Here is a 23,198-nt window from a genome sequence, read left to right as displayed (position 1 = left end):
ACTCCGAACTGGGCCCCCTTAGGAGCCCAGTCTGGATTGTATTTTTTTACTCATCCTTCCCCCAACGTTTACCTTTTTCCCATCTTTTACGGGGCGCCTTATGGCGACCCATCAGCGTTCCTGTTCTGTAACCCTGTACACTGTTTGTTTGTCTAATCTTGAACAGGTTTGTACTGAAACCAAAGTTTCGTTGTACTTGTTGCGATGACAATAAAGACCTACCCACCTACCTATTGCCGTTTACCTGCAGTGAAGTGAATTATATTTATATAGCGCTTTTCTCTAGTGACTCAAAGCGCTTTACATAGTGAAACCCAAAATCTAAATTACATTTAAAGCAGTGTGGGTGGCACTGGGAGCAGGTGGGTAAAGTGTCTTGCTCGAGGACACAACGGCAGTGACTAGGATGACGGAAGCGGGAATCGAACCTGCAACCCTCAAGTTGCTGGCACGGCCGCTCTACCAACCGAGCTATGCCGCCGCAGTGATTTCTCCAGAGTCTCTGAACCTTTCGATGATATCACGGAGCGTAGATGGGGACATCCCTGAATTCCTTGCAATAGCTCGTTGACAAATGTTGATGGGCATTCCTCAACTTTTTCAGTCTTTTTTGCCACTTGTGCCAGCTTTTTTCAAAACACGTTGCAGGCATCTAATTCCAAATGAGCTAATATTTGCAACGTTTACCAGTCGGAACATGAAACATTTTGTATTTGCAGTCTAGCTGTATAGCTCGGTTGGTGGAGCGGCCGTGCCAGCAACTTGAGGGTTGCAGGTTCAATCCCCGCTTCCGCCATCCTAGTCACTGCCGTTGTGTCCTTGGGCAAGACACTTTACCCACCTGCCACCCACACTGGTTTAAATGTAAAAATTAGATATTGGGTTTCACCTTGTAAAGCGCTTTGAGTCACTAGAGAAAAGGCGCTATATAAATATAATTCACTTCACTTCACTAGTCAATTGAATATAGGTTGAAAAAAATATGCAAATCATTGTATTCTCTTTTTATTTACGATTTACACAAGGTGACAACTTCACTGCTTTGGGGATTCGTACAGTAAATAAATCGATTATCGGCGTTTACAAATCAATTTTATAGTCGTCTATGTTCGATTTGGGAATACAAATCGATTATTTCCCCCACTTTTATCAATAAGTGTCATAAAAAATGTCAAAGATGTAATGTATTTGTTGAATTGTAAGTTAAAAATGTATTTGCCATGCTTACCTTTATCCCGTAGAGCCAAGGTACTGACGTCCTCTCCTCTGGCGTCGGACACCAGTGTTTTATAAGAGCCCGCCTCCTTCTTTTCAAACTGGACCACACGTTCAATAATCATCGGAATGAAATATTGATATCCCGCATATGTGGACAATGCATCTGCGTACCTGTGGGATGGTGAGCGTGCTGACCCCTGATGGGACGTCATACACAGCCTTGGTCACCTTCACAGCGTCCTTGAACCAGCTGAGCGTGGAATCCTTTGTGGTGTTTGTCACCTTGAGAAACATAGACAACAGAGGTTACTATTTACCGCCATGGCTCTCCAATTTGCTAAAATCAGGCCACAATTTCATCCAGATACAGAAAATGCAACAATATGTCATGATGTGGGACGTTATGTAGGCCTACTGAAAGCCATATTAACATTGCAACACATGCCGATACGGCCTTTTTAGTTTACTAAATTGCAATTTTTAATTTTGCGCGGAAGTATCCTGTTGAAAACGTGGCGTGACGTCACGGATTGTATCCAGCACCGGTCACAGCTGCTTTAATCGCATAATTCCACACTATTCTGGACATCTGTGTTGCTGAATATTTTGCAGTTTGTTCAATTAATAATGGAGACGTCAAAGAAGAAAGACGTAGGCGGGAAGCGGTGAATTGCGGCCGCCTTTAGCAACACAAACACAGCCGGTGTTTCCATGTTTACATTCGGCTCTTACCATAGGTATGAGCGGAGAGTTTGCGTCGTGCCTCCTGCAGCTGTGGACTCTCTTGCCTCCTCCCACCGGCCGCCACCGACCGTCGGATGCTTACTCCGTGGAGGGAAAACAACAGATCTCAGCCCGGCTTCTCTCGGAGACACTGGCGGTCACCACCCTCCGACTTTTAGGTACGACTATATAATCTCACTAAAACACTAGTAATACAATAAGCAGATAAGGGGGTTTCCAAAATTATCCTAGTAAATGTGTCTAATAACATCTGAATCATTCCCACTGCCCTCAATTATTTATTTATTTTTTTCTAGTCCTTCACTCTCACTTTCCTCATCCACGAATCTTTCATCCTCGCTCAAATTAATGGGGAAATCGTCGCTTTCTCGGTCCGAATCGCTCTCGCTGCTGGTGGCCATGATTGTAAACAATGTTCAGATGTGAGGAGCTCCACAACCCGTGACGTCACGCGCACATCGTGTGCTACTTCCGTTACATGCAAGGCTTTTTTATTAGCGACCAAAAGTTGCGAACTTTATCGTGGATGTTCTCTACTAAATCCTTTCAGCAAAAATATGGCAATATCGCGAAATGATCAAGTATGACACATAGAATGGACCTGCTATCCCCGTTTAAATAAGAAAATCTTATTCCAGTAGGCCTTTAAATAAACAAAAATAAACAAATGTCCACCACAGATGACGCTGCTACTTGGGAAGTTATCCAAACCTTATTAAATTGACACTTAAAAAAATTATTTTAGCTTGGTTCAAAATGTAACCTTTGCTACCCCAAGTACACAAAGTAAACCCAAAAATAGTTTAGAGACACATTTTTTAAACACACACACACACACACACACACACACACACACACACACACACACACACACACACACGCACACACACACACGCACACACACACACACACACACACACACACACACACACACACTGTATATATATTTATATATACATATATATATATATATATACATACATACGTACATATATATACATATATATATACATCCGTACATATATATACATATGTACATATATATACATATATACATATGTACATATATATACATACATATATATATATATATATATGTATATATATACATATATATATATATATATATATATACACATATATATATATATATATATATATATATACACACATACATACATACATACGTACATATATATATATATATATATATATATATATATATACATACATACATACGTACATATATATACATATATATATATACATACATACGTACATATATACGTATATATATATATATATATATATATACACATACGTACATATATATATATATATATATATATATATATATATATATACATATATATACATACATATGATTGCATTACATCCGGAGATGCTTTCTTCTTCATTCACCTTAGGTAAATGGAGCCTTGGCCAGGAGAACTTGATATCTTCAGACGGTGTCCAGCGGTCATTGGGTGTTTCGACCCTGAACCGTAACACCCTACCGCTGGTGGGCCGGCAATGGTGGCCAAGTCACTGCCTATCTCCTCCTCCTGGCTTCCAGCTCATCTCATCTCTCCTGGTCCATAACCAGCAAGAGGCTCTCTCCGCTGCCTCCCCCATCCTGCGAGCTGCTGTCTTTCTCTCCTTCCCCGTTATTCCCAAAGCTGTGAGCATTCCCCATACCGACTGGGCAGGGAATCCTCTGGAGCCGACCTCGACCGGGAACATCCATGCCTGCCATCCTTTTCCCCTGCAGTCATTTAAAAGGTCCTGGTATTTAGCACTTTTCCTTTCAAAGGCTTGGTCGCAACCTTCTTCCCATGGGACTGTGAGTTCAATAAGAATTATCTTCTTTGCCTCTTCAGACCACAGCACCACATTCGGTCTCAGGGTTGTTTGTACAACCTGGGGGAACTGCAGCCTTCCTCCCAGGTCTACTTTCATATCCCAAGACCGTGCCATTTGCAGTAGGCTCTTCCTTGCTGTTGCTGTGGTTGGTGGCTTTTCTCCCTCCCTCACAAACTGGATGGATTTTGTTTTCCCTTGGGGTTGCTGTTTCTTGCATCTCTGCTGCTCCAAGGTGTTAGCTAGTGTCATGAGCACCTTGTCATGACGCCATCTGTATCTCCCTTGGGTGAGTGCTGTTTTACACCCTGACAGAATGTGTGCCATGGTACCCTTCTGCCCGCAAAGCTTGCATAGTGGATGCCCTCTCATGCCCCATCTGTGCAAGTTTGTTGGAGTCGGGAGTGTGTCATACACTGATCTCAGCAAGAAAGAGATGCGGAATGGTTCCAGCTTCCACAGATCTGCCCATGTGATCTTTCTCTTAGGGAGGTCCCATTTGGTCCAAGCTCCCTGGGAGGCTAGTTCCACTGCTCTTGATATTCGACCTTCCTCTTCCAGGTTTCTTACTTCCTCCTGGACCATAGCTCTTCTTTCCCTGGGTTCTGCCTTACTCCATTGTTGGACATGGGAAGTTCCAAGACCCTGTCTCCCTGTGCACGGCATCCCTATGATGTCACGTAGGCTCAATATGCTCTCAACTTGTGCAACAGTTGTGTCAGCTGCCCACTTGCGTCCTGATCTTGTAGTGACGCCTGCGTGTCTGACTTGTTCGTCCTGGGTGTCTCTGTATGTCATTAAGACTCTGCACTTTGCTACCTTGAATTCCTCCACCACGGATGACAAGGGAAGCTGGAGCTGTCCTGATCTTATGTAGAGGCCTACTGATGTGAAGCTTGGAGGGATTCCCAGCCATTTTCTGAGGTTCTTGTTGATCTTTCTTTCCACTCCTTCTACGCGTGTCATAGGGATGTCATACACTGTCAACAGCCACATGAGTCTTGGTAACAGTCCATGTTGGTATAGCCATATTTTAAATTTACCAGGGAGTCCTGATTTTCCAATCTTCCTCAGCCACTCCTCTGTCTGCTTCTCTGTACTGGTGATGTTGTTCCTGTCAGTAAGTGAGCTGTCAAACCACTTTCCGAGGCACTTTATAGGGTTCTCCTCAATCGATGGAATCACTTCTCCTTGCACTTGCAGCTTGAACCTGTTCGTCAATTTACCTTTCCGGATCACCATGCTCCTTGATTTTTTGGGCTTAAACTTCATTCTGGACCATGTTGCCATGTGGTCCAGAACTGTTAGCACCCGTCTCGCCTCCACATGGGTTGTGGTCGTCACGGTGAGATCGTCCATGTAACCTCTTATTGGGGGTTGTTGAATGCCTGATTCCATTGCTGGTCCTCTGGCTTCTTTCCCAGCAGCTGTTATGAGGAGGTTCATACCCATGATAAAGAGGATGGGGGAGATTGTGCATCCAGTTACGATTCCCTTTTCCAGGTTTTGCCACTGAGTTGTGAAATTGGCTGTCTTGAAACGTATCTGGATGCCCCCAAAGTAGCTGGTTATCATTCCCTTGATGTGCAGAGGGATGTGGTAATGGTCTAGTGCAGTGTGAATGAGGGCGTGAGGGATTGATCCGTAGGCGTTAGCCAGATCGAGCCAGACAACAGTCAGGTTGCCTTTGCTTGCTTTGGCCTCCCGGATCATCTGACTGAGAACTCCGGTGTGTTCCAGGCATCCAGAGAAGCCTGGTATTCCACCTTTTTGGATAGAGGTGTCAACATATCCGTTCTCAGTCACGTATAAGGTCATCCTTTTTGCCAGTACAGAAAAGAAGATTTTGCCTTCTACATTTAGAAGTGATATTGTACGGAATTGATTTATGGTTGAGGAGTTCTCTTCCTTTGGCACAAAACAGCCTTCTGCCTTCTTCCAGCATGATGGAATGGTGCCCTTTTTCCAGATTCTCCGGAACAGCATCCACAGCCTCCGAAGGAGCATCGGGCATTTTTTGTATACCTTATAGGGTATACCACTGGGGCCAGGGGCAGATCCTGTTCTGGCCTTTTTCACCACATCTTGGATTTCCTTCCAGGATGGTTCACCGATGTGGAGCTCCTTTCTTGGTTTTTCCGAGCTGCCGATGTTATGGTTGGCACCCAGGGCCTGGTTTTTGTAGGTGTCATTATGGGTTTCCCTTAGGAACGCCTCCACATCTTCCCTAGAGCTGGTCAGCATTCCGGATTTTGCTTCACCCAGTAGTTTCCTGGTGAATCTGAAAGGGTTTTTGGTGAACTGTGCTCTTCTGTTCTCCCTCTCCTTCCTCCTCTTCCGAATGTTTTATACATATATATATATATATGTATATATATATATATATATATATACATATATACATATACATATATATATATACATACATACATATATACATACATACATATATACATATACATATATATATATACATATATACATACATATATACATATATATATATATATATATACATATATATATATATATATGCACACACACATTGAAAAAAGAAAATGCAGCAAAAAAAAGACCGATACATACGTCAAAATGCCAATATCAGCCTATAATACGTCGAGCCCTAATTTTCACCGAGTTTATTGGGAAAATACCCTCTTGTTACTCAGTACATCCAAATTAATGTAACTGACATACTTGCCAACCTTGAGACCTCCGATTTCGGGAAGTGTGGGGGGAGGGCGGCGTGGTTAAGAGATGAGTATATTTACAGCTAGAATTCACCAAGTCAAGTATTTCATATACATGTATATATATATATATGTATATATATATGAAAAATACTTGACTTTTAGTGAATTCTAGCTGGTCAATGTTTGCTTCCTGAGCAAGATCTCCACTGCCAAGCACTTGGTAGTCCACTACTTCTTCCCGGAGGCTATCCAGGTCCAATCGCAGCTGCGGCTTGGAACTTGCAAGCGTATTTCTTCATCTTACTCGTTGTCAGCGTCGCCATGACTGTATCTTCTTCGTTCTTCTGCTCCTTCTCCTTGTTGTGTGCGCAGTTGTGCACTGCTCTCTCTAAAAGCCGTAGATGTTATTGTCACATATGCATGTACAGTAGATGGCAGTATTGTCCCGTTTAAGACTGTCACAACATTGCTGTTTATGGCAGACGAACTGCTTTACGGTAGTCGAAAACGTGACTGCTGTTGTTGTGTGTTGTTACAGCGCTGGGAGGACGTTAATGAAACTGCCTAACAATAAACCCACATGAGAAACTCGCCCTCGATCATTCTACAGTTATAACGTCATTGGGCAGACACGCTGTTTATATTGTGGGAAAGCGGACGTGAAAACAGGCTGTCGACACGTCACTCAGGTCCGCATGGAGCTAGGGGGGGGGGGGGGGGGGGGGCGTGGCCTCCAGCTCCGCCTGAATTTCGGGAGAGGCGCTGAATTTTGGGAGTCTCCCGGAAAATCCGGGAGGGTTGGCAAGTATGGTAACTGATGACAAAAAGATTATTCAGTACAATCCCACTTGGGTAGGAAGAAATAGTAAAAATGTCAGCATCTTTCATATCAACACTGATGTCAGACATTACATGAAGTGTGGCATTCAAGTACCTTGCACTTTATGATCACTTCACAATCCTCGTTAACGCACCAAGACAAGAACTCCTGGAAGTAGGGTCCTGAGGGAAGCAAATGATGATAATAATATTAATATTCATGTTCATGTGTGTTAAAGGTCACTGTTAGTTATCACTAGCAGACGACAATGTCACACGTGAAAGGTGGACACTGAGCACACGGTATGATGATTTCTTCTTTTGACCGACGTCCTCTCACCGCTCTTTCTCTCGTGGTCGCGTCGCTTGGCGTGCGCCAGTGCCAGCAGCTCACGGAACTCTGGGAGAAGACCAGAAACTTCATTAGCTGTATATCACAGGTGTCCCGTGAAAAACCGTCCCACCAAAACTCTCTAATAACTAAAGTTCCTTGGGTGAATAATGTAAACTCACTACACCGGTATGTTTTAGTGCTTTCATGGCGAGTTTACTGACAGATATAAGTAAGAACTTTACACTACTTTATATTAGAAATGGCAACAGCGGAGGATGAATGTCACAGAACAAGAAGATAGAGAAAAAGAAGAAGATTATCGATTACGGTTCCGACACGGACTACAAAGGCGGATGCGCACAAGTTTTTCAGGATTTATGCAACTCCCACATACAGGTCAGCAGGTACCAGAAGGTAAGAAAAGTTGCTTTTGCATAATATTGCGAAACAAAACACCAGCGAATATGTCTTACTTTATACACACACCATAATAATACTCCTATGTTGAAGCAAATCAAGCGGTGTGGCTTCATAGCTTACCAAAGTCCCACTATAACATTTTTATACGTTTTTGAGTGCCGTGTGTAATGTTATACATTTTTAATGGAACTAATACAATATTGGTGTTGTTTTTTGAGTCATACTGCCATCGTAGTGCAGTCTACACGTATCTCTAATGTTTGACTGCCATCTACTAGTCACGCTTATCATTTCACCATGTACCAAATAAAATAGCTTCGAGGTGGGTAAGCTCATCCAAATGTATTCCTTACATGAGGCGCACTGTGTTATAAGGCGCATTGTCGAGTTTTGAGGTGAAAAAAAAACATTTTTTGTGCGCCATATACTCCATAAAATACAGTAATATTCTGGTTACTGAAGTACCAATTTTTTACTGTAAAATCTGCAAATTCTTTTTACAGTGTACCGTATTTCCTTGAATTGGCGCTGGGTATATAGTACGCGCCTGCCTAGAATAACTGCCGGGTCAAACTCCATCCAACCATCCATCCATCTTCTTCCGCTTATCCGAGGTCGGGTCACGGGGGCAACAGCCTAAGAAGGGAAACCCTGACTTCCCTTTCCCCAGCCACTTCGTCCAGCTCTTCCCGGGGGATCCCGAGGCGTTCCCAGGCCAGCCGGGAGACATAGTCTTCCCAACATGTCCTAGGTCTTCCCCGTGGCCTCCTACTGGTTGGACGTACCCTAAACACCTCCCTAGGGAGGCGTTCGGGTGGCATCCTGACCAGATGCCCGAACCACCTCATCTGGCTCCTCTCGATGTGAAGGAACAGCGGCTTTACTTTGATTTCCTCCCGGATGACAGAGCTTCTACCCTATCTCTAAGGGAGAGCCCCGCCACCCGGCGGAGGAAACTCATTTCGGCCGCTTGTACCCGTGATCTTATCCTTTCGGTCACGACCCAAAGCTCATGACCATAGGTGAGGATGGGAACGTAGATCCACCGGTAAATTGAGAGCTTTGCCTTCCGGCTCAGCTCCTTCCTCAACACAACGGATCGGTACAACGTCCACATTACTGAAGACGCCGCACCGATCTGCCTGTCGATCTCACGATCCACTCTTCCCTCACTCGTGAACAAGACTCCTAGGTACTTGAACTCCTCCACTTGGGGCAGGGTCTCCTCCCCAACCCGGAGATGGCACTCCACCCTTTTCCGGGCGAGAACCATGGACTCGGACTTGGAGGTGCTGGTTCTCATTCCGGTCGCTTCACACTCGGCTGCAAACCGATCCAGTGAGAGCTGAAGATCCCGGTCAGATGAAGCCATCAGGACCACATCATCTGCAAAAAGCAGAGACCTAATCCTGCGGTCACCAAACCGGAACCCCTCAACGCCTTGACTGCGCCTAGAAATTCTGTCCATAAAAGTTATGAACAGAATCGGTGACAAAGGACAGCCTTGGCGGAGTCCAACCCTCACAGGAAATGTGTTCGACTTACTGCCGGCAATGCGGACCAAGCTCTGGCACTGATCGTACAGGGAGCGGACCGCCACAATAAGACAGTCCGATACCCCATACTCTCTGAGCACTCCCCACAGGACTTCCCGAGGGACACGGTCGAATGCCTTCTCCAAGTCCACAAAGCACACGTAGACTGGTTGGGCAAACTCCCATGCACCCTCAAGAACCCTGCCGAGAGTATAGAGCTGGTCCACAGTTCCACGACCAGGACGAAAACCACACTGTTCCTCCTGAATCCGAGGTTCGACTATCCGGTGTAGCCTCCTCTCCAGTACACCTGAATAAACCTTACCGGGAAGGCTGAGTGAGGAGTGTGATCCCACGATAGTTGGAACACACCCTCCGGTCTCCCTTCTTAAAGAGAGGAACCACCACCTCGGTCTGCCAATCCAGAGGTACCGCCCCCGATGTCCACGCGATGCTGCAGAGTCTTGTCAACCAAGACAGCCCCACAGCATCCAGAGCCTTAAGGAACTCCGGGCGGTAATCGTCCACCCCCGGGGCCTTGCCACCGAGGAGCTTTTTAACTACCTCAGCGACCTCAGTCCCAGAAATAGGAGAGTCCACCACAGATTCCCACTGTGGTGGACTCATAGGAAGACGTGTTGGTGGGATTGAGGAGGTCTTCGAAGTATTCCTTCCACCTATTCACAACATCCGCAGTTGAGGTCAGCAGAACACCATCCGCACCATACACGGTGTTGATAGTGCACTGCTTCCCCTTCCTGAGGCGGCGGACGGTGGTCCAGAATCGCTTCGAAGCCGTCCGGGAGTCATTTTCCATGGCTTCCCCGAACTCCTCCCATGTCCGAGTTTTTTGCCTCAGCGACCGCAAAATAATTACCATATGCCTAGAATTTCCGCCGGGTCAAACTCGTCACGTCAGGAGTGACACTTCCCTTGTCATCATTTTCAAAACGGAGGAGGCTGATTTCAATCATTTGAAATCGCATGAAAGGAAGAAGATTAAGAGCTATTCAGTAAGATTTAAGGTCCAAGCTATTGAAAATGCTAAAAAGAACAGTAAACAGCTATGTTTTATTAATATACCGTAGCTGCGTGTGTCAAATATGAGTCATTAAATGACTCCCGCCTCCTGGTGGTAGAGGGCGCTAGTGATCCTTCTCGCGACTACTCGGCTGCAGAAGAAGTGACAACAAGCAGCAAGAGTGAACGTTTATTTTTTTCCTCTCGCTTGCACTTTTAACATGGAGGATTACATATCTAAAATAAAACCGTTTTCTAAACTGGACTTTCAATCGAAGCAGGAGGTAATAAAGGAAAATCTCCATCGGGACAGAGAGACTTTTAAAACTGAACAAATATAAGGAAGACTTCTATAAACAAGTAATCGATGCTTTTGATCAGAAGGAGCTGCGCGTGGACTTCATTTATAAGTAAAGGTAAGATCATAATAAGGTTTTTTTTTCAATTAAATATGCTTTTCATGAGGGTATCCTTACATCACATAAGGTTTATTCAGGTGTACTGGACAGGAGGCTACGCCGGATAGTCGAACCTCGGATTCAGGAGGAACAGTGTGGTTTTCGTCCTGGTCGTGGAACTGTGGACCAGTTCTATACCCTCGGAAGGGTTCTTGAGGGTGCATGGGAGTTTGCCCAACCAGTCTACATGTGCTTTGTGGACTTGGAGAAGGCATTCGGGAAGTCCTGTGTGGAGTGCTCAGAGAGTATGGGGTATCGGACTCTCTTATTGTGGCGGTCCGCTCCCTGTATGATCAGTGTCAGAGCTTGGTCCGCATTGCCGGCAGTAAGTCGAACACATTTCCAGTGAGGGTTGGACTCCGCCAAGGCTGTCCTTTGTCACCGATTCTGTTCATAACTTTTATGGAAAGAATTTCTAGGCGCAGTCAAGGTGTTGAGGGGTTCCGGTTTGATGACCGCAGGATTAGGTCTCTGCTTTTTGCAGATGATGTGGTCCTGATGGCTTCATCTGACCGGGATCTTCAGCTCTCACTGGATCGGTTTGCAGCCGAGTGTGAAGCGACCGGAATGAGAATCAGCACCTCCAAGTCCGAGTCCATGGTTCTCGCCTGGAAAAGGGTGGAATGCCATCTCCGGGTTGGGGAGGAGGCCCTTCCCCAAGTGGAGGAGTTCAAGTACCTAGGAGTCTTGTTCACGAGTGAGGGAAGAGTGCATCATGAGATCGACAGGCGGATCGGTGCGGCGTCTTAAGTAATGCGGACGTTGTACCGATCCTTTGTGGTGAAGAAGGAGCTGAGCCGGAAGGCAAAGCTCTCAATTTACCGGTCGATCTACGTTCCCATCCTCACCTATGGTCATGAGCTTTGGGTCATGACCGAAAGGATAAGATCACGGGTACAAGCGGCCGAAATGAGTTTCCTCCGCCGGGTGGCGGGGCTCTCCCTTAGTGATAGGGTGAGAAGCTCTGCCATCCGGGAGGAACTCAAAGTAAAGCCGCTGCTCTTTCACATCGAGAGGAGCCAGATGAGGTGGTTCGGGCATCTGGTCAGGATGCCACCCGAACGCCTCCCTATGGAGGTGTTTAGGGCACGTCCAACCGGTAGGAGGCCACGGGGAAGACCCAGGACACGTTGGGAAGACTATGTCTCCCGGCTGGCCTGGAAACGCCTCGGGATCCCCCGAAGTGGCTGGGAAGAGGGAAGTCTGGGTTTCCCTGCTTAAGCTGTTGCCCCCGCGACCCGACCTCGGATAAGCGGAAGAAGATGGATGGATGGATCCTTACATCACACTCAAATTCATAAGTGCCGGCCTAATTTTACCGCATACCTTTGGTAAGCGCCGGAGTGAGAAGAGGTTTTAAACTAATTAAATTCAAGGAAATACGGTATATTTAGGCAAATTCATATATTATTAACTGTGATGTAACCCTCAAGGAGAACTAGTTTGACACCCCTGCTGTAGATTGAGTATGTCAGTTACTAGTTGTACCATTTCTTCAAAGTGTCTTTGATTTATTTTCAGTATCAGACATTTACTGGATTTCGGACTCACTTCGATCCACCAGAACCAAAGTGAACTGGTTCTTGGCGCGGCCGTCCCGCAGCTGAGCGGTGTAGGAGCCCTCGTCCTCCGGGCCGGGCCGATCGATCAGTACCTCCACCAAGCCCTGGGCCTTGTCAAAGTTGATCTTGCGGCGCTGTGGAAGCAAAATGACATCCTGTAAGAATGTGCGGCGTCCCATTGTGCTCCGAGAAGTGCATCAGGAAATGTTTGGCAATCAAAACGGAGCGGGAACAACATCACTTTGGTCTATTTTTCCACGCTCTTTTATGTTCATTAAGTTGAGTGTGTGCCTCGCATGTTGAGGAGCGGCGGCGTGCGATGTTTGTGATGTATGACGAGCCCGAGGGCGCTAATCAGCTAAATGGCTTTTTGGAATCGCAAACCTCAGCTGTGATCATTCACAAACGACGTGTAATCAGCGCGGCTCAGATGGAACTCTGATAGCCGCGCATAATGGACCGAATGGAAATGAGACGGCGGCGGTGAGTGGCAGCTGCTGCTGTAGAGAATGATGACATCGGGTTTTCTCTATTGACGCCATGTTTAGCTTACTGTTGCAAAATCATTATGCTACTTGAGCAGCCTCTGTGTTGTGTTGATAGATCTTCCCCATGTTCCGCGGGGTCCGTCCGATTGAGAGGCGGGTGTGCTATTCACTGGGCTAGAAGCAAAAGCTGCCATCTCATTTTATGTGGCCTGCGGAAGCCGACACCAGTGGCGTGCTGTCAGGGGAGGCAGAGTGGGGCAGTGCCTCACTTGCCACCAGGTGGCTTAACCATGAGGTGTTCCAAAACGAAGTATCATCAATCAATCAATCAATGTTTACTTATATAGCCCTAAATCACTAGTGTCTCAAAGGGCTGCACAAACCACTACGACATCCTCGGTAGGCCCACATAAGGGCAAGGAAAACTCACACCCAGTGGGACATCGGTGACAATAATGACCCAGTGGGACGTCGGTGACAATAATGACCCAGTGGGATGTCGGTGACAATGATGACTATGAGAACCTTGGAGAGGAAGAAAGCAATGGATGTCGAGCGGGTCTAACATGATACTGTGAAAGTTCAATCCATAATGGATCCAACACAGTCGCGAGAGTCCCGTTCACAGCGGAGCCAGCAGGAAACCATCCCAAGCGGAGGCGGATCAGCAGCGCAGAGATGTCCCCAGCCGATACACAGGCAAGCAGTACATGGCCACCGGATCGGACCGGACCCCCTCCACAAGGGAGAGAAGAAAAAGAAAAGAAACGGCAGATCAACTGGTCTAAAAAAGGAGGTCTATTTAAAGGCTAGAGTATTCAAATTAGTTTTAAGGTGAGACTTAAATGCTTCAACTGAGGTGGCATCTAATAAAAATAAAAAAAAAAAATTATAAAATTAAAGGGGAACATTATCACAATTTCAAAAGAGTTAAAAACAATAAAAAATCAGTTCCCAGTGGCTTGTTTTATTTTTCGAAGGTTTTTTTCAACATTTTACACCTCCCGGAATATCCCTAAATAAAAGCTTTAAAGTTCTTGTTTTTCCCTATTTGCGATGAGTCTGTCCATTTTCCTGTGACGTCATACAGTGCTGCCAATACAAAAAACATGGCGGTTACCACAGCAAGATATAGCGACATTAGCTCGGATTCGGACTCGGATTTCAGCGGCTTAAGCGATTCAACAGATTACGCATGTATTGAAACAGATGGTCGCAGTATGGAGGCAGATAGCGAAAACGAAATTGATGAAGAAATTGAAGCTATTGAGCGAATAGCTATTGACGCTATTCGGCCATAGCATGGGTGTACCTAATGAAGTGGCCCATAGCATGGCTGCCTTATTAGCATCGCCGGTAAAATGTGCGGACCAAACGATCAGGACTTTCGCATCTTGTGACACCGGAGCAACTTAAATATGTCGATTGGTAAGTGTTTGTTTCGCATTAAATGTGGGTATTTAGTTTCAAATGTACATACAGCTAGCGTAAATAGCATGTTAGCATCGATTAGCGTAGCATGTCAGCATCGATTAGCGTAGCATGTTAGCATCGATTAGCTGGCAGTCGTGCTGCGACCAAATATGTCTGATTAGCACATAAGTCAACAACATCAACAAAACTCACCTTTGTGATTTCGTTGACTTAATCGTTGCAAATGCATCTGCAGGTTATCCATACATCTCTGTGCCGTGTCTGTCTTAGCATCGCCGGTAAAATGTGCAGACACTCCGGCAAATTCAATGGGGGTCTGGCGGCAGATTTCTTGCCAGTGGTGCAACTTGAATCCCTCCCTGTTAGTGTTGTTACACCCTCCGACAACACACCGACGAGGCATGATGTCTCCAAGGTTCCAAAAAATTGTCGAAAAAACGGAAAATAAGAGAGCTGAGACCCGGTGTTTGTAATGTGAAAATGAAAATGGCGGGTGTGTTACCTCGGTGACGTCATCGCTAAAAGAGCGATAAACAGAAAGGCGTTTAATTTGCCAAAATTCACCCATTTAGAGTTCGGAAATCGGTTAAAAAAATACATGGTCTTTTTTCTGCAACATCAAGGTATATATTGACGCTTGCATAGGTTTGGTGATAATGTTCCCCTTTAAAGCTGCAAGCTGCGATGGACGGGACCGCTTTGGCTGCTGCCCCCGCGATCCAAGCCCGGATAAGCGGTAGAAGATGGATGAAAGGATTATTACACGGAGAAAAATGTTTATACACGTGTTATACATCAGTCTCGTAATAATAACAGTTGTAAAGTTGCCTTGGTGCCACCATTTTGAGACTGTAATGCAGGGGTCGGGAACCTTTTTGGCTGAGAGAGCCCTTCCATCCATCCATTTTTTACAGCTTATTCCCTTTCGGGTTTGCGGGGGGCGCTGGCGCCTATCTCAGCTACAATCGGGCGGAAGGCAGGTTACACCCTGGACAAGTTGCCACCTCATCGCAGGGCTGAGAGAGCCATGAAAGCCAAATATTTCAAAATGTATTCCCATGTATTATTTTTTTAACACTGAATACAACTAAATGCATGCATTTTTAAGTAACGTCAACATTTTTTTGAGTACAAAAACTTTCATATTCTTTTTAATAAAAATTTTTGTTGCGATCCGTTACTTGGATCTTCACATATTATTGTTTATTTTTCCAACTTTGTTTTCATTCTCCGTCTGACCCGTTTATTTCCTGTTTTGTCCATCACTATGGTTACTCATTAGTTCACCTGCTACACTCGGTCCGCACACCTGCTTCAGCTAATCACCCTCCTTTATAAGCCACCCTCTTCTGTTTATTCTTTCTGGGACCCTAATTTGCTCAGTTTTTTTAAACTGTATTTATAACAAACATGGCATTTTTATTCGAGTAAGCCAGCGTTTGTGGGTGTTTTTTTGTCAGATGCAAAAATAATGTTTAATTTCTTGGAATTAAATTGAAGGGGCGGTATAGCTCGGTTGGTAGAGTGGCCGTGCCAGCAACTTGAGGGTTGCAGGTTCGATCCCCGCTTCAGCCACCCTAGTCACTGTCATTGTGTCCTTGGGCAAGACACTTTACCCATCTGCTCCCAGTGCCACCCACACTGGTTTAAAATGTAAAAATTAGGTATTGGGTTTCACTATGTAAAGCGCTTTGAGTCACTAGAGAAAAAGCGCTATATAAATATAATTCACTTTACTTCCCTCACATGCAACAAGTAACGTCAGGTATGTTTTTCTCGCTAGCTCATTAGCTAAGCCACCTTATTGTCATCTTTAGCTCACATGATAATCATCTTTGTTTTTACTTTTTGTGCCATCGTGCCAAGTCTCAGTTTTTTATATTTCCTAGCTTACATGCTAGCGTCTTTTGTTTCCCCTTTTATTAGCTCCAGTGTTTTTGTTCAGAGCTCAATTTTTGTTAATAAATTCTAGATTCTAGATCCTACCTTTGTTGTGTTCTTCGTTTGACGCATCCTCGAGGGAATCGAACCCGGTACCAACGATGCCGAACCGGTGTAAGAATTTTTATTCTGAAGCTAACCAATAATAAATAGAATACTTCTTACCATTAATGCACCTTCTTGAACAGATGCGTTAGAAAACAAATGGATGCATTAAAATGCAGGAGAATGTTTTGTATTTTGAACATTTTTTTTAACTCCGATTACCACTGGAAATATTAATTTCTTATCTTGTTAAGCAATGTCAGCTAAGATTAATTGGAGACCCAGATGCCTCCATCAAAAGAGCCACATCTGGCTCTGGAGCCATTGTGAACGTAATGCAGTTATTGTATTGAAGTGGGAATAGCAAACTTCCTGTTGATTTTAATATGGGGTGCTCGGAACAGGAAATATAGGTCTCAGTGAGACCTATATGGAGGTTTTTGTTTCATGTCTGTATGAAAGTCCTACATTGAGTTAGAAGCAGTTTTGCCTGAGCAGGAAGCCACCATTTTGTGACAGCAGTACACACAACAGCACCAGCCACCAACTCTTTCCGGGCTCATAAAATCCAAACCGGGGTAGTAATTAAAACTCTTTCATAAACTTTTAATCAGAAGGGTTATATCTCTCTTTTCTTGCTTATTTGAAGCCGAAACGACAAACAGCCTCAGTGGACATAATGTTTGAAAAAAAAAAATCCGTAATGCAGTTATTGTATTGAAGTGGGAATAGCAAACTTCCTGTTGATTTTAATATGGGGTGCTCGGAACAGGAAATATAGGTCTCAGTGAGACCTATATGGAGGTTTTTGTTTCATGTCTGTATGAAAGTCCTACATTGAGTTAGAAGCAGTTTTGCCTGAGCAGGAAGCCACCATTTTGTGACAGCAGTACACACAACAGCACCAGCCACCAGTTCTTTCCGGGCTCATAAAATCCAAACCGGGGTAGTAATTAAAACTCTTTCATAAACTTTTAATCAGAAGGGTTCTATCTCTCTTTTCTTGCTTATTTGAAGCCGAAACGACAAACGGCCTCAGTGGACATAATGTTTGAAAAAAAAAAAGCGGTAATGCAGTTGTTGTATTGAAGTGGGAATAGCATATTTCCTGTTGATTTTAGTTGGGGGCGGTCAGTGTATGAAATATAGGTCTAACTTAGACCTACGTAGTGGTTTTTGCTTCATGTTTCTACGACATTCCTACTAGAAGTCAGAGACAGTTTTGTCTGTGTTTTCTTCCTAGGGGGCGCTAGAGCGCAATTTTGAGTTTTGGGTTTTGTTTTTTGATAAGATCGCAATTTTTGGCAGTCCTGATGTGTGGGTCAAATTTGGTGAGTTTTGAAGCATGTTAAGGGGGTCAAATTACAGCTCAAATAATAATAATAAAGTGTAATAATGATGATAATAATGATAAAAACTTAGAAATTCAATAGGGTCCTCTGTCCGAAAGGGACATCGTTCCCTAATAAGTTTTAATATTTCTCTTTTGCTTTATGCTTTCTATGTGATTTTAGGGTGGTTCCTGTATATTTTGATAATTTTCACGGTCAAAATCACGGAAATTTCATGTTGCCTGATTAAAAACAATGCAGCTGATGAGAAGTGAGGCAGACACAGGCGGTGCCTCCACGGCTACACACAGTGTGTATTGGGCGTGTGCGCGCGAGGAGGCGCATGCTTGTTGCCATGTGGAAAAGGCAGGTTTTGAGGCAGAAAGTACCTCTGTAAGTGCATATTTTCTGATGTTAGTGTTTTCTAATGTATTTATCTTCTAAGTAGTGAACAATATGTAGTATTTATAACTATTTTTAGTTACTGTATGTAAAAACCTGCACAGCAATCACACCTTTTGCAGCTATTAAAGCTTCAACTCTTCTGGGAAGGCTGTCCACAAGGTTGCAGAGTGTATTTATAGGAATTCTCCACCATTTTTCCAAAAGCACGTTGGTGATGTTGGTGGAGAAGGCCTGGCTCTCAGTCTTTGGTCTAATTCATCCCAAAGGTGTTCTATCGGGTTCAGGTCAGGACTCTGTGCAAGCCAGTCAAGTTCACCCCCACCAGACTCGGTCATCCATGTCTTTATGGACCTTGCTATGTGCAGTCATGTTGGAAGAGGAAGTGGCCCGCTCCAAACTGTTCCCACAAGGTTGGGCGCATGGAATTGTCCAAAATGTTTTGGTAGTTTGGAGCATTAAAAGTTCCTTTCACTGGAACTAAGGGGTCAAGCCCAAGTCCTTAAAAACAACCCCACACCATAATTCCTCCTCCACCAAATTTGCCACTTGGCACAATGCAGTCTGAAATCTAGCGTTCTTCTGGCAACCTCCAAACTTAGACTCGTCCGTCAGATTTATCACTCGAGAGAAGGCGTCCAGTGGCGACGTGCTTTACACCAGTGGTCCCCAACCACCGGGCCGCGGCCTGGGCTCGATTGGTACCGGGCCCCAGAATATATTTTCAAAATTTATTCAAATTTTTTTTTTTTATTAAATCAACATAAAAAAACACAAGATGCTCTTACAATGAGTGCACCAACCCAAAAAACGTCCCTTTTTTATGACAAAGAAAAAAAAAAAAAAAAAAAAAAAGAATCCACCCCACGCCCCCCGCCGGGCCACGGGACAAATCATCAAGCGTTGACCGGTCTGCAGCTACAAAAAGGTTGGGGACCACTGCTTTACACCACTGCATCCCACGCTTTGCATTGGACTTGGTGATGTATGGCTTAGATGCAGCCGGCCGGCCATGGAAACCCATTCCATGAAGCTCTCTGCGTTCTGTACGTGGGCTAATTGGAAGATCACATGAAGTTTGGAGCTCTGTAGCAACTGACTGTGCAGAAAGTCTTTGCATTATGCGCTTCACCATCATCTCTGTCAGTTTATGTGGCTTAGCACTTGGTGGCTGAGTTGCTGTTGTTCCCAAACTCTTTCCTTTTTTATAATTAAGCCAACAGTTGACTTTGGAATATTTAGGAGCGAGGACATTTTATGACTGGATTTGTTGCACAAGTGGCATCCTATGACAGTTCCACGCTGGAAATCACTGAAAGCGGCCCATTCTTTCACAAATGTTTGTAGAAACAGTCTCCATGCCTAAGTGCTTGATTTGATACACCGGGACACCTGGTTCTCATTATTAGAATGGGTGGCCAAATTCTTTTGGCAATATAGTGTCCTTTCCCCATTGTTGGATAAATAAAAATCTATCCTATCTTATCTTATTCTAAACTTGAATATTATCTGATCATGCAACAAAATAGTCTGTTTTGAAAAATGCACGCAGTATCTGCTTGTCACCATGACCTCTGCTTTGAAAGCAAGTCATCCATAAATTTGTCAGTAAATAAATATTTAGTATTCACTGTTTTCTTCCAGTGATTGCAGTCCTAACTGCGATGTGACCCTCAAGGAAACCAGGTTTGACATCCCCGATCTAGACCACAAGGAAGCGTGTTAAATGTAGTTTACAATAATAAAACATTTGATGTCCTACTCAATAAACCCGTAAGTAACTACCAAACATGTTTTTTCTCAGTTTGGCCTTGAGGGAGGTCATTCTCAGATGTCCCAGCACTTGAATGTCTTCATTTGATCCAATAATAGAGTGAGGTTGTAATAAAAGACATTACCGTATTTCCTTGAATTGCCGCCGGGTGTATAGTATGCGCCTGCCTAGAATTAACGCCGGGTCAAACTCCTTTCGCAAAATATTATTTTCATTAGCGCATTTCTAGAATTTCCGCCAGGTCAAACTCGTTTTAGCCAAATAGTTAGCATATGCCTAGAATTTCCGCAGGGTCAAACTTGTCACGTCACGAGTGACACTTCACCTGTCATCATTTTCAAAATGGAGGAGGCTGATTTCAATCATTTGAAATCGCATAAAGGGAAGAAGATTAAGAGCTATTCAGTAGGATTTAAGGTCCAAGCTATTGAATATGCTAAAAAGAACAGTAAGCAGCTATGTTTTATTAATATACCGTAGCTGTGTGTGTCAAATATGAGTCATTAAATGACTCCCGCCTCCTGTTGGTAGAGGGCGCTAGTGATCCTTCTTGCGACTACTCTGCTGCAGAAGAAGTGACAACAAGCAGCAAGAGTGAGCAGCGATCGTTTATTTTTTCCTCTCGCTTGCACTTCTAACATGGAGGATTACATATCTAAAATAAAAGTTTTCTAAACTGGACTTTCAATCGAAGCAGGAGGTAATAAAGGAAGATCTCCATCGAGACAGAGACTTTTAAAACCGAAGAAAGATAAGGAAGACTTCTATAAACAAGTTATCAATGCTTTTGATCAGAAGGAGCTGCGCATGGACTTCATTTATAAGTAAAGGTAAGACCATAATAATTTTTTTTTAAATTAAATGTGCTTTTCATGATGGTATCCTTACATCACACTCAAATTTCTAAGCGCAGGCCTAAATTTACCGCATGCCTTTGGTAAACGCCGGAGTGAGAAGAGGTTTTAAATTAATTAGCGTCCCGGTGGCAATTCAAAGAAATACGGTATTTCAAGACACATTCTTGTTTTCACATTAGACCGCTGGAAGTAAGACGTCTTTTCTTTGGTGCGTCCCGAACGGTAATTTCCTCCCGCAGACATCAGTCCCTCGCAGGACGTGACACCATGTTGACTCCAGACGACTCGAAGGCGAACAAATTGTCAATTTGTTTCACCTTGGCCGACTGTTTGCGTGGAGGCGTGGGCGGGCACAGACGCCCGGCAGAGCGGCACAGCTGCTCCTCGTTATCAGCGAGACAGCCTCAATATCCTGAGTGTTAACTCATGTTCTTGTCAGGACTAATTAACACCAACACACCCCTTTGCACTGATACTTATTATATTGGTTTTGTCTCCTTTCAACACATGTAGGTAAAAAAATCGTGGTGCAAAGTCGTGGTCAAAACTGTACAAAGAACATGATGTCATGGCTGTTTTGAATTTACAATCATTTCTTCAAATCTTATCTTTTTTGTGATGTAGTGATTGGAGCACATACTTGTGGCTCACAAAAAACATTCATGAAGTTTGCTTCTTTTATGAATTTATTATGGCTCTAGTGAAAATGTGAACAATCAAAAGTATACAAACAGCAATGTTAATATTTGTGTGGAGAGGCGTGGCCGGCAGTCCGACAGCGAGGCAAGGCACGCCGTAGCCCGGCCCAAGATGGCGTCGAGGAGGCGTGGCCGGCAGTCCGACAGCGAGGCAGGGCAGGCCGTAGCCTGGCCTAAAATGGCGACGAGGAGGCGTGGACTGCGAGCAAGCAGTGAGGCAGGGCACACCGTAACCCAACCCAAGATGGCGGCGAGGAGGCGTGGCCGGCAGTCCGACAGCGAGGCAGGGCACGCCGTAGCCCAGCCCAAGATGGCGGCAAGGAGGCGTGGCCAGCAGTCAGACAGCAAGGCAGGGCACACCGTAGCCTGGCCCAAGATGGCGGCGAGGAGGCGTGGCCGGCAGTCAGACAGCGAGGCAGGGCACGCCGTAGCCCAGCCCAAGATGGCGGCAAGGAGGCGTGGCCGGCAGTCAGACAGCAAGGCAGGGCACACCGTAGCCTGGCCCAAGATGGCGGCGAGGAGGCGTGTCCGGCTGTCCGACAGTGAGGCAGAGCACGCCGTAGCCCTGCCCAAGATGGCGGCGAGGAGGTGTGGAATGCGAGCAAGCAGTGAGGCGGGGTGTGCCGGAATCAACCCCGGAAATATTTTCAGGTTCGTGGGTCGCCCAGCTGGGCACAATTTAAATCTCCTCTCGCACTGTATAAAAGGGCAGCGGCCGTAAACGCCGGGGGTAGAAACGAAGAGAGAAGGAGCCAGAAGGAAGTGGATGCTGAACGAGAGCGAGAGGGAGCCACAGGAAGACGAAGATGCACGCGACTGAAAAGGTGGAGCGGCAGGGGTAGCGGGACATGGCAAGGCTGAAAAGCAACCCGTAGAGACTTTTTATTATTGAAAAATAAAAGAAAGTCTAACCTGCACAACAATGTCCTTCCTTGGTGGTCCTGAGAACCCGCACAACAGCAAGAGTCCGTCACAATTTGCTTACATGTCCCTTGGCAACTTTCACTGCAATAAGGCGCCTTTGGTAGCCATCCCCAAGCTTCTGCTTGAATTTTTGACCACTCCTCTTGGCAAAATTGGTGCAGTTCACCTAAATGTGTTAGTTTTCTGACATGGACTTGTTTCTTCAGCATTGTCCACATGTTTAAGTCAGGACTTTAGGAAGGACATTTTAAAACCTTCATTCTAGCTTCATTTTAGCTTGTCCTGAAGAATTTGGAGGTAATCCTCCTTTTTTATTGTCCCATTTAAATTGGCTACAGAAAGTTCAAGAAGAAGAATACCCCTAGAGTCTGCGAGAGCAGGGGCGCAAGAAGACTCACAGGCTGATCTCCCGGTAACGACCCTTGGAATGGACACGACAATGAATGAAGGTAGTAGTAATACTCTTGAGAACCCAGCAGTTGGACATGTTCTTCAGACGTGTGTGTGTGGATGGGCTAAAGTAACATCAACCCATGGTCTTAAAGTTCACCAAGGACGGAAGAAATGCCTGAAAACCACTAACCGAGGGCCCCGCATTGACCGGCTTCTGTTAAGAAGAAGGTTAAATCAGTCGGATGAAA

The 23,198-nt window shown here is 44.9% G+C and overlaps 1 protein-coding gene across 1 annotated transcript in view; it reads right to left on the bottom strand.

Annotated features, from left to right (window-relative positions):
* myom3 (myomesin 3) overlaps positions 1-23,198 on the bottom strand; it is a 279,260-nt gene that overhangs the window by 20,564 nt on the left and 235,498 nt on the right. The window contains exons 27-31 of the mRNA XM_061915173.1: positions 12,653-12,797; positions 7,675-7,734; positions 7,450-7,517; positions 1,390-1,500; positions 1,229-1,316 (exon numbers count right to left, since the gene is read on the bottom strand). Coding sequence (XP_061771157.1) covers positions 1,229-1,316; positions 1,390-1,500; positions 7,450-7,517; positions 7,675-7,734; positions 12,653-12,797 — 472 coding nt within the window. The remainder of the gene's footprint in view (positions 1-1,228; positions 1,317-1,389; positions 1,501-7,449; positions 7,518-7,674; positions 7,735-12,652; positions 12,798-23,198) is intronic.

The sequence above is a fragment of the Nerophis ophidion genome, linkage group LG11 (assembly GCF_033978795.1).
Source record: "Nerophis ophidion isolate RoL-2023_Sa linkage group LG11, RoL_Noph_v1.0, whole genome shotgun sequence".
NCBI classification, from domain to species: domain Eukaryota; kingdom Metazoa; phylum Chordata; class Actinopteri; order Syngnathiformes; family Syngnathidae; genus Nerophis; species Nerophis ophidion.
This window is presented reverse-complemented; position numbering and strand designations above follow the sequence as displayed.